This window comes from Pseudorasbora parva, chromosome 1 (genome assembly GCF_024679245.1).
Source record: "Pseudorasbora parva isolate DD20220531a chromosome 1, ASM2467924v1, whole genome shotgun sequence".
Classification (NCBI taxonomy): domain Eukaryota; kingdom Metazoa; phylum Chordata; class Actinopteri; order Cypriniformes; family Gobionidae; genus Pseudorasbora; species Pseudorasbora parva.
Window position 1 is genome coordinate 41,825,655 of NC_090172.1, and position 11,664 is coordinate 41,837,318.

Sequence of the window (11,664 nt, forward strand, 5' to 3'; positions counted from 1 at the left end):
GTTTGTTTTTGTGACATATGGGGACATTCCATAGGCGCAATGGTTTTTATACCGTACAAACCGTATTTTCTATCCCCCTACACTGCCACTGCCCCTAAACCTACCCATCACATGAAACATTCTGCATTTTTACTTTCTAAAAAAAACCTCATCCTGTATGATTTATAAGCATTTTGAAAAGTGACATGGCCAATGTCCTCATATTTCACCCTCTCCTGTGTGTCATAATACACACACACACACAAAATACAATAATGCACTGTACGCAATACTACTACGAACTTTGCTTTCATAGTGTACACGCGAGACAAAAAGGCAATTTGACTATTTATTGATGATACTGCACTCACGTGTCACCGTGTAGGCAAATGGTGAAAAGAATCAAAATCAGCTGGCACAAATACTCTTAAACAAACAAAAATACGGACCAACAGAACATCCAAAGAAACAGAAAAAACACTGCTTGTTAGCTAACATTACCGGCTTGACATCAGGATCGATCATTCGCACGCAGCCTGTCATCCGCGGCGGCCATAGTTTATTTCACACAGAATTCTCACAACCCGCGAAAAGTTCAGACGGCTGATGACATCAGCAGGGGGTAGCACACCGACACACCGCTGGGCCTCTGGGCCGTTCTATCACTACACATCAAATTTTGATTGGCTAATGACCCACGTCAGTCAAAGCTATGGTCCAATGGAAAATAGCAGCTTCAATGGAAGGCAAGCTATTCTACTAGTGCTGGTCCTCGGGGCTGTGATGCGTTTAGATGATGACATATGGAAAATACACCAAAAATAAATACATTCTTTCTGGAAATATAATCGTAACTATATATATATATATATATATATATATATATATATATATATATATATATATATATATATATATATATATATATATATATATATATATATATATATATATATATATATATATATATATAATGATTTTGACAGGGCCAGCAGAGAAGGCCCTGCTGGCCCTGACGGCCCACCACTGCATATATGTAATGGCACTTGAACATAATAATTGATATACACAATACACATGCAGTGACGGTAACTTTCCATGGACCGTTTTTGAATAGAAACTAAATAGAAATGCCACAAAATGGCAAGTTACTAAACCTAACAACAAAAGCAATGATAAAATGGTGTAAATACAGCTGGAAAACAGTGAAAAATCTACATCATTAATTGAAAACCCCAGTGCATGATGGGAACACCAGCATCAGAAAAGTTGTGTAGTTTTACTTAATTTTATAATGTTTCTACAAAATTAAAACTCAAAACTTAAAACTGATTTGAATTAAATCATTTTTTACCAGTGCATACACACAGAAAAAGGTGGAAAAGGAGAGATTACACACAATAAGGTTCAACCCCTGAGCAAAGACACCAAAGAGACCATTCCTTTTTTGACATTGAGATTATGCTTAAGCAGTTCAGTTATTCGAGCAAAATATATGTTCAGTCATTTTCACATAAGTGTCCTTGTAATAACAACAGGTTGGTATAGGCGTCTTAGTCAACAAGAGGTCCGTGCTTGCATCTAGCCCGTTAAGACGATTACATACGCATACCCTTTAAATTAGAGGCACATGCTATCGCAAAATATAGAAAGTAATCTATAACTGTCCAATTCATAATACAAATTGATAAATTGTTATGGGTCGTGCAGTTACATAAACTTAAAAGTAATCACTAAGGGTTTTCATCATGTGCTTTGTCTGCAATTATGTGTACATTTTATTAAGGACCTGTAAAAAAAAAAGTCAGTAAAAATAGGTCACAATGTACTGTATACATTTTAAGGAATTTTCTGTATTGTTTTTTTACAGGTGTTTTACCTGTATTTTAAATTACACATTGCATTGTGTTTTAAGGGTTGATGGAAATTTCAGTAAAATGACTGGATAATGCACTGGCAGAAAATTGCCAGTACATTTTACGTTTTTATTTTTTTACAGTGCCCTTATATAGAATGAAGAAGTGTGCACACAAACCCTCACACAGATAAAAGCAAAAAGCACAATCTTTTGTCATATATAAAATTATCTTTATCTTCCTGCTGCAGCTTAGCTTTGTGATAAGTTAGACATGTGGCATAGTAGATGAGGACAGAAATGACATCACACTATGTATTCAGCTCACTGAAAACTTTTGATGCTTTCAAAGCATTAATGTATAGAATATGTAAACTACATATGTGCAAATGTATCCTCTGTAAATGATTTGTATGATATTGTTAATTACATGCCCAAAAGAAAGGCAGACAGAAGGTTTGGGACAGGTGGAAAGTTTGATAAAGACAGTAGATTCTTTCATCATTGTCATTGAGCATGTTGTATCTCCTCTCCCAGCATGCACTGATGCAGATAGGAGATGCAACACAGTCAGCCATCTTATCTGTTCTCTGTCTGCAGTCATGATGAGGCTGAAGCCCAGACTCCAACAAGTGAATATTAGACCAACTAAGATTTGTATTTATGGATCGATTTATCTAAATACAGATAGACATCATTTTTATTTGTGATACATTTGAAGAGTTCAAATGCAAAAGGCTCTAAAAGCCACTTCAGTCAAAAATGAGATAATGATACTGAGTTAATGCTCTCCGCATATAGTATACAGTATTTTCATAAAACACTTTCACTTCAAAACAACTATATCCCAGCTTTAGTACATTCAGAAGTACCAGTACTTAGGTAGAAACCTATAGGAGCCTGTCAAAAATGCTTATTTAGAAGAAGAAGAAAAAAAATGGATTCAGAGGCTTTTTATTCTGTATTCAGTCTTGGTTTTTTTTGCCAGACAAAACTCTATTCTCTAGAGAATCTCTCTCTCTCTCTCTCTCTCTCTCTCTCTCTCTCTCTCTCTCTCTCTCTCTCTCTCTCTCTCTCTCTCTCTCTCTCTCTCTCTCTCTCTCTCTCTCTCTCTCTCTCTCTCTCTCTCTCTCTATATATATATATATACAAAATTATGTATGTATGTATGTATTTGTAGAGGATATAGATTTCTGTCTGGTAAAATAACAAAGACTGAAAAATAAAGATAAAGAAATAAAGAAACAAAATTTTGGGAAAAAAAAAAGCTTTTTTTAAAAGCAGCCTGAATTAAAAAAAAAAAATTACATGATAGGAACATGTAGCTTAAAATTCTGGAAATGGCTTGAATTTTCTGTGTATATTCATCCGGCATTAAGGACTTTCTATAGAACGACAAGCACCATGGAGGTGGACAGGAAGAACAGCGGTCAGCTGAGCTGTCTCTGATTGGCCATTGGGGGAGGTGACACTTTACGCCTATTCTAAAAGCAAAGATAAAATCCCCACCTGCCATTACCCTAAAATCAGGAACCTCCAGCGGATACGCAAACACATACCCACACACCCCAAAAATAAAGAAGTAACAAACAGAAACTCTGTCCCTTTTCGACGGCCACTGTCAGGGTAGGCTGCCCTTTGCCGTGTATCTCTGGTTGGCTTCTTTTTTGGGGCCTTTGGCGATTTCTGAGGCCCCCTGCGTGATAAGGTGCGTGAGTTAGATCACTGGTTTCATTTGGTAAGAGGAAATTTAGCAGAGTTGAGCAATGGTACGGGGACAGTTTTGAAAGCCCTTGAGAAAGCATCAGAGTTGCAGATCGAGTGTCAGGCGGCGAGGAATCCATGCTGCATCCGTACAGAATGGAGGGGTACATCATCCCACCCGTGAGTATTTTTTTATTGTCTAAATGGTCGTATTATGCTGCTGCTGCTGCTAATAGATGCGTAAAAATACACATAATGCACTTTTTGTTATATCGCTGCCAGCGTGTCAACAGGCATTATGAAGATGCATAATTGTGGATGTACTAGTAGCTGACCGAACAGCTAGATCTTTTTTTGTTGTTGTAATATTAGTGTTTGACATCCGTCAGTCTAATATATTTTTGATGAGGATAATTTGTACATTTTGTGTCCTTTTTTACTCCCCATGTAAAAAGTCAGCATTAGTGTCGAGATGCATACGTGTTTGTGCCAACCACTTTAAAACAGCAGTCTATTGAGATTCAGTTATGTGCATTTGAACATCTGATGTTTGTATTACTGTATAGTAGGCCAATTAGAGACACATTTAAATGTTAATGATAAGATGTCTTTATTTAAGCTAACGTGTAGGTATGTTTATTGTAACAAGTTATGATTAACATTAGTGTAATGAAAAAAAAACTGTTCTCCATAATGTATAATAATAATAATTTCTATGTAGAAAGAAGAGAGTAGAGAGAGAGTAACCTGGACTGGCTGGATGTCACAGACACCGTCTGTACAAAAAGATTACTGGGCGGTTTTAACCAAAGATGTGAGGCTTTTTCTATATAGTACAGTGTATTATTATTTTGGTATTGCTCCAGTCATCCAAACTGTTCATCCTTTGTTTCTTATCTATTCACTTAGCAGCAAACAGAGGAAATGTTTGAATCAGAGATGTATCGACCACCAATGGAGTATCAGTATATCATTGATGACGGTCAGAATGGTGAGTTTCTATTCCTTGTCATCAACATTATAAGCTATCTACACAATAATTCGTTTTTTTATTCATAAAATCTAAAACCAGTCCACAGACTGCTGCTAAACTGCAATGCAACTGAATTATCATCCATCGCCTCACCTCCTGCCCATTCCCTTGCCAATGTCATTTTTATAAACAGGTAATTGATACCAAAATAAAAGTCATTCAGAAATAATTCATCAAACAATAGTCAAACCACAATCTGCCTACGAATTATAATTTAAATCATAGTTAATAAACCAACAATTCATTTAATTTGGGATGAACAAATGCATTTAAAATGAATGACTTCATTATAGTTTTTTTCCATTGTTCATTTTCCCCTTTCAGCCCCTGTAAATAAATGGGCTGCATTGTTAAAGATGTCTTCTTACAGATGATCTGTTTTATGAGATATTACTGTCTAAAGCCCCTGCCAACAAAACACTTAAGCGTTTTAACACCTAGAGAGGCACATGTAAACAGCACTTTGTTATATTGAGCTAACGGATCAAAATCACACCCAGGGCAGCTGGGCCTGAACTGTAAGGGGGACGTTAGGAGAGCGAGCGAGTGGAACCGGGCGAGTGACCTAGCACAAAGCAGGAAACAGATGCCTCGTTCTGACAGGCAAGAAAACTACAGACGTAGAACGACAAATATCCCCAAGGGTTTCTGTCCAAAATGAGACAATAAAGCAATTTAGCTATGTAGGCGTCTAAAATTGGGTGCTAAACAGTGGCAGCAGTTTCTGCCTTTAAGGTTGAGGATGGAGATCGCATTTCTCTACTGACTGTGAGTCTTTTGTGATACAGTGTATGTTGACCTTTGGTTAGACCTTTGTATTATTTAGTAAGCCCTGTCCTCAGACATCTACCGTATGTGCTGATTTTCAAAGAAGTTAAATGACAGAAACCGAAAACAGTTTTGTTATACGTCCGTGAAGAAATGCAGAGTACATTTTTCCCCCTTTCTCCCCAGAAGTCTTGTCAAACCATTTATTTAACAGCTATGTCTGTGCAGTGGAGAAATGTGCACATGTATGTTTCTCCAGCGAATGTGGTAAATGTGATATATGGCTTGACTGTATCTTTTATGAAGGGATTGACGTTTAGTGAAGTTAGACTGTTTACAATGATTGTGTTTGGACAATAACTGATCATTAATTAAATAATTGACCAAGCTAATTATAACTCAAAACAGATCATTGAAAAAAATCGGATCAATTTGATCAGCCATTTTTAAATGTTCCATTTAGAGATCGAACCTTTTAAATACGGTTGCATTAAAAAGAAAACAAAAAAACAACATTCTTGAGGCTATTCAAAAACTAGCAAAGGAAACGGTGGTGTGAACAGGAAACCCAGTGCAGTGAGAAAGCGCAACCCGATCAAATGTAATTTGTTGCATGCGATTGAATTGACAGACTAATAACCTGACATGGTTGATTTATCGGGCTTTTATACACAAAAGCATGTGATGGATTGTCATATTCCTTTCACCTGTTAAAAGATGCTTTCTTCTGACCTTCTGTTTCAACTTCATTGTCCTTGTCTAGATCACTCCTGGGATTATAATACACATCATGTCCATCCAGTGGATTTCGAGAACTTGCCAGAGAGCCACTTCACAGAGCTACAGAGTGTGCAGCCACTACATACATCAAATGTGCATCGCTTCCCAGATGTTGAGTCTGGTCATTTCATTGACCCAGGCCTGACCGGGCATCACCTTACCCTGCCCCCTTCACAGGTGAGATCTGCATTATCTATAAAACACCTGCTTTTTAATACCCATTCACTTAAATGTCTTCCATTATATGTGCGAGAGCTCTTTATTTGTACTTTGTGAGCTTTGGTCACATTATTGGTGATGAGAGAAGTAACCATTTTGTTTTATACGCTGTAGGAGACATTTAGGAACATTTTTTTTTTTTGATAAGATGTTCTGCCTATCTCTCTAACAATGGGTTTAATAAGTTTTGTTTAAATTTCTCCTGTTCTTTGTGACACAAGTGGGTGTTGATGCTGCATGGTTGTGAGGTTATAGAAAGCATCTGTGCCCAAGCTATTGCTCAACTAAGCCTTATCCTGGCCAAGCTCAACACTGTCACCGTAACTGCAGTCTGCACACTCATCAACTGCCATTACACAGAACATCCCCACTTACACAAACAAAACCGCTCTATATTGTGACACAAACGCACAAGCGCACAAATGTTAGAGCTTAAAAAAACTGAGCTGGAACACTTTGCACACACACACACACACACACACACGTTTCTTTTTTGTTGACATATGGGGACATTCCATAGGCGTAATGTTTTTTATACCGTACAAACCGTATTTTCTATCCCCTTACACTGCCCCTGCCCCTAAACCTACCCATCACAGGAAACATTCTGCATTTTTACTTTCTAAAAAAACTCATCCTGTGTGATTTATAAGCATTTTGAAAAGTGGGGACATGGCCAATGTCCTCATATTTCACCCTCTCCTTGTAATACCTATATCATACCCATGTCATTACCCCCCCCCCCCCCACACACACACACACAAACACACACAATATTAGCATGTAAACCATATTGTGATTCAACCCTTATTTGTTGATTAAATTCTTTCTTTTTTTGCCAGAAAATAGCTACATTGTAGAGACTTTGGATTCTTTTTTAAGTGTGCTTGGCCTTTTGATGTAGTAGGTGATATTTGAATAAAAAGAGGATATAGGTCTTGCCTGTCCATCAATGACTGCTCTGTGGGTAAAGAAATCAAAGATCAACTCTCGAAAGAAATCGTTTAAAATCTCTTTTGAATAATGCAGATTGAGTTCCCTTCCTTTGATTGGATCTCATCAAAGGCAGACTCTAACCATAAAGCCTATCGCAAAACAAAGCTTTTCCTTTAGACGTCCTTGTAGAAGGAAGCAGAGATCCGTCCACCACCAACTGATATACTGCCTGTCATATGAGCTAAGTCTCACTGAAAGGTGCATGAGGCTTGGAGAGGAAAAAAAGCTAATTTTATAACAACATAACATTTTTCATTACATGTACACTACTGCTCAAAAGTTTGGGGCCATTTAAAGTTGCTTACCAAGGCTGTATTTATTTGATCAAAAATACAGTAAAACACCAATATTTTGAATTATTAGTACAATTTAAATGTTTACTATTTAAATATTTCTTTTAATGAAATAATTCCTTGGATAATGGCAAAGCTGAATTTTCAGCAGTACTCCAGTCTTCAGTGTCACATTCAGAAATCTTTTTAATATGCAGATTTGCTCAATAAACATTCCTTATTATTAACAATGTTGAAAACAGTTTTTACTTATCTCATATAGCCATACATATTGTAAAAATTGGCTGCATTTGACCTTTTACAATAATGGTAACCATAGTTTCTGTCAAAATACTAAAAACAATAACACATTTTTTATGAGATTGCATGAGCCACAACAAAAACTGAAGTATGTTATTTTGGTGGATGGAGCGCTTGCATGGTCATTTTTAAAGGAGCTGTTCTGTGAATTCAGCATCAGTTAATCTGTAGATTATTCAAATATAAGCAATGGCTTATTGAAATCTTTGAGAAAAGCAATGCTGCTTCCCTGGCCGAGAAGATAAATATCGCTCTTATCATACTGAAAAGCTAAAATGTAAGAAATATTCACTGTTTTAAACACATTTTTTAAATACAAAACAGCCACCATTCCAGTTGCAGTCTCTGAGGCCCTGTACAAACAAATGCACAACAAAATAGTAAAACTGTTCCTTTTGAAAATACTGGAAATTTCTAAACAGTGTATGACTATCATGTGTTTTTGAATACACTCTCCTCAAGTCATCAGACTCTGCAACTGTCATGTCACAAGAAAACTGCTGCCCCAGCACTGTGCACGCAATCGCATGAGACCGCTATGATCCTTGACACTTTGGGGTTTTGGAAGGGCTTTTTACAGTGAAGCGGTTTAACTGAAAAACCTTTCAGATCGTCAGATCTTTCATAACATTTTCTTTCTTTATTAAATATGTTCCATACTGTACATCCATACAGTTTTACATACAATAAAGAAACAGACCAATTGCATCATATTCTGCAGCTTTAAGTTTCACACCACTTTTACATCTGCAATATATAAAAGCGTAAAGTTCCTCTTTTTTAACGGTGAACGAGGCTGAAATCTCCAAATGCCACATTTCAGACCACCTGACTGCACAAACCTGGTTCACACATGTACTTCATACACTCAAAAAACAAAAAAATACTGTTGTTAGTTGCACTCAAATCATCCTTGTTCACATAACTTAAAAAACTCATGTAACTAAATTAAGTGTACCAAGTTGTTTCTACTAAAAATGAGTATTGTCAGCTTTACTTAATAAGTGCTTGTTTGGTCAACTTAACATTGCTGAGTGAAATGAACAAACTGGCCGGTAGATCTGTAGTTCCCAGCATGCTTTTTATGTAAATGTTCAGTTATGTTGGACATTTAGAGGAGTTTTTGTAATTATGGTTACGATTATGCAGAAGAGGGGCTGTGTTTAGGGCACTCATATAAACACATTTATTGGATGGACGTCCTGCCCTCAATTAAGTTATTTTTGAATTTTGTTTTTAAACATTCACTTGTAGAAGAAGTAGTTAATTAAATAAGGTAAATTAAATTGATAAATGTGTTCACCTAACACCTAATAAACTTTTATAAATATAACATAACATTATTAAGTAAGCTACACATATACATTTTATGTAACTGACAAATTCAAATGGTTTGAGTTAAATACATTTTGTCAGCTTTACTTGACATTCTTTTGTTCATATAACTAAATTGTTATTTGTAAAACTTACTAAATATAGTTGCGTGGAACCAAGTAAATTCAACAAATTTTTGAGGGTAGTTTATATTATTTGTGCCAACGAGAATTTAGCAAGATTTGCACCCTTCATATAAAGATTCTGAAATTGCTTTTTTGAAGAACTACTTGCTGTTTAGAGTTATCGAGTTAGCCATGAACTTATGAAGCTTTTCTCTTCTATTGGTTTATGGGTTCTTTACAGCACCAATGTTTTCTAAATAACTATTAGATTGAATAAGTTGATACTTACTGGAATCTTTCTTTGTCTGTGCTCTCTGATAATTATGCTTTATGTCTTGACAGATGACATATTTGCCACGGCCATCAGTGTGCTACCCTCACAGTGTACAGCCCTCTCCTCTCCAGCGCAGCTCGGATGACGATGACCCCGGCAGTCGCAGTCCTCCATTAGAGGTGTCTGATGAGGAGTGTATGAGAGACCACATTACTTCAACAACAGGAGAACATGGTAAGGACAAAGGCAAAGACAAATTTCCCCCATGCCATGATAATGATCTATCGATCCAAACCCAACTGTTAATGATTGACAGTACTGTCAGTAACTGTTGACTGCTGTAATCTTCTAGATGTAGCAATGCCATAGAAGATGCATGTTTGGTTCCTCGGAGAGCTTTTGTCAAATAATCTTTTTTTTTTTCTTAGTGTAAAGAACATGTTAATAATTCAAATAACCTTTTTTGGAATGAAAGTTTCTACGAATGTTTAAAGTTCTTCATAGAATCATTGATTCCAATAAAGAAGCCTCATGTTTAAGAGTGTAGGTGCTGATTTCCTTTGTTTTTCAAGGTAACAAAAAGAAAATTCGCTTGTATCAGTTCCTGCTTGACCTTCTGCGAAATGGTGACATGAAGGACAGCATCTGGTGGGTGGACCGAGAAAAAGGAACATTCCAGTTCTCTTCCAAGCACAAAGAGGCTTTAGCAAACCGATGGGGCGTACAGAAGGGAAATCGCAAGAAGATGACCTACCAGAAGATGGCAAGGGCACTGAGAAACTATGGCAAGACCGGAGAAGTCAAGAAGATCAAGAAAAAGCTCACCTATCAATTCAGTGGAGAGGTACTTGGAAAGAGCCACACTGAGAGGAAGCTTTACATGTAAACATTTGCGCCAAATGCGAGAAAAAGACTCTGGGAACATGAGAACCTTTTTCTTCCTGAAAGCAGCAAATGACTGGACATGAACTTTAACCATATGTATGACCCTATGGTTTAAAACTCAATTATTTTAATTTCCACTCCTTATTCCCTCACCTTTGCATTAAGTAAATCTTAAGTCCTTTTAAAATTTCAACAGTTTTTGTGCTGCAGGACCAACATTTACACACATCTGTACAGTGTATATATATATGGGGAGAGCACAAATTTAAAAAGAGCAGATACAGTAAAACATTTTTTAGTAAAGACAGTTGCAAACTTAACCACCACACATGATGGAAAAAAAAATCACAAAAATACAAAAAGCAGAAGTGAAAACCAATGACACAGGCTCACGCAGCACGGAAAACTCCGTCACGTCTGGGTAACACACACACAGACATGTTCTCTGCTGATGTTTGTACTGTCTTTTTCTCAACATTACACTTAATCTGAAGAAAAATAAAAATCCTTATAGAAATATAAATAAACATTAATTGTCGATACAAAGTGAGCAGCGTGTTTGCCGTGAGCACTTTGTTCATAAAGCTGTATCATATTTCAGGGTAATTTTACAGCAATGACTCATTGCAATTGTTTAAATATAACCTTAAAAATAACAAGAATCAAATCCTAAGAACTGTGGGAAAATTTGAGAGAACACCGAACAGACCTAATGCATAAATATTGCCTAAAATTACTTTCAATCTATCTGTGCAGATGGATCTGGAGTGACAATCATCCATTTTAGACAGAACTTTAGGCCTTAGGTTTCACAGACAGGTCTTAAGTTAAGACAGGGTTAGGCTTTAGTTCAATTAGGACATTTAAGTCGCTTTTATAAATGTGTCTTTTAAAAAAAACTATTACTGGTGTGCATCTTGAGTTGAGATAAATTAACGGCACTGACATATTTTAAGATATGCAAGTTGCTTTCAGTCAAGACAGCTCAAACATGATGGGACTAGGTTTAAGCTGTTTGTCAATTGATTCAATTTAAATCGGGACGCTATTTTCCCCAAAAAACATTCAATATTAAATGGTACTCTCACCAAAAACATTTTCAAGCCATATGCCTTTATCAGACATACTTTCAACAGCAT

The 11,664-nt window shown here is 36.4% G+C and overlaps 1 protein-coding gene across 4 annotated transcripts; it reads left to right on the plus strand.

Annotated features, from left to right (window-relative positions):
* Positions 1–3,345: 3,345 nt before the first annotated feature.
* spi1b (Spi-1 proto-oncogene b) lies at positions 3,346–11,071 on the plus strand. Of its 4 annotated transcripts, none has more exons than XM_067441121.1 (6): positions 3,346–3,718; positions 4,260–4,352; positions 4,448–4,529; positions 6,103–6,296; positions 9,709–9,874; positions 10,213–11,071. In XM_067441121.1, the coding sequence occupies exons 1-6, from the start codon at positions 3,677–3,679 to the stop codon at positions 10,524–10,526; spliced, it is 891 nt and encodes a 296-aa protein (XP_067297222.1). In that variant the 5' UTR covers positions 3,346–3,676; the 3' UTR covers positions 10,527–11,071. The 4 variants fall into 4 exon arrangements, with proteins under 4 accessions (XP_067297222.1, XP_067297232.1, XP_067297239.1 ...); XM_067441131.1 differs by having other exon boundaries at positions 4,451–4,529; XM_067441138.1 differs by lacking the exon at positions 4,260–4,352.
* The last annotated feature ends 593 nt before the right edge of the window (positions 11,072–11,664 follow it).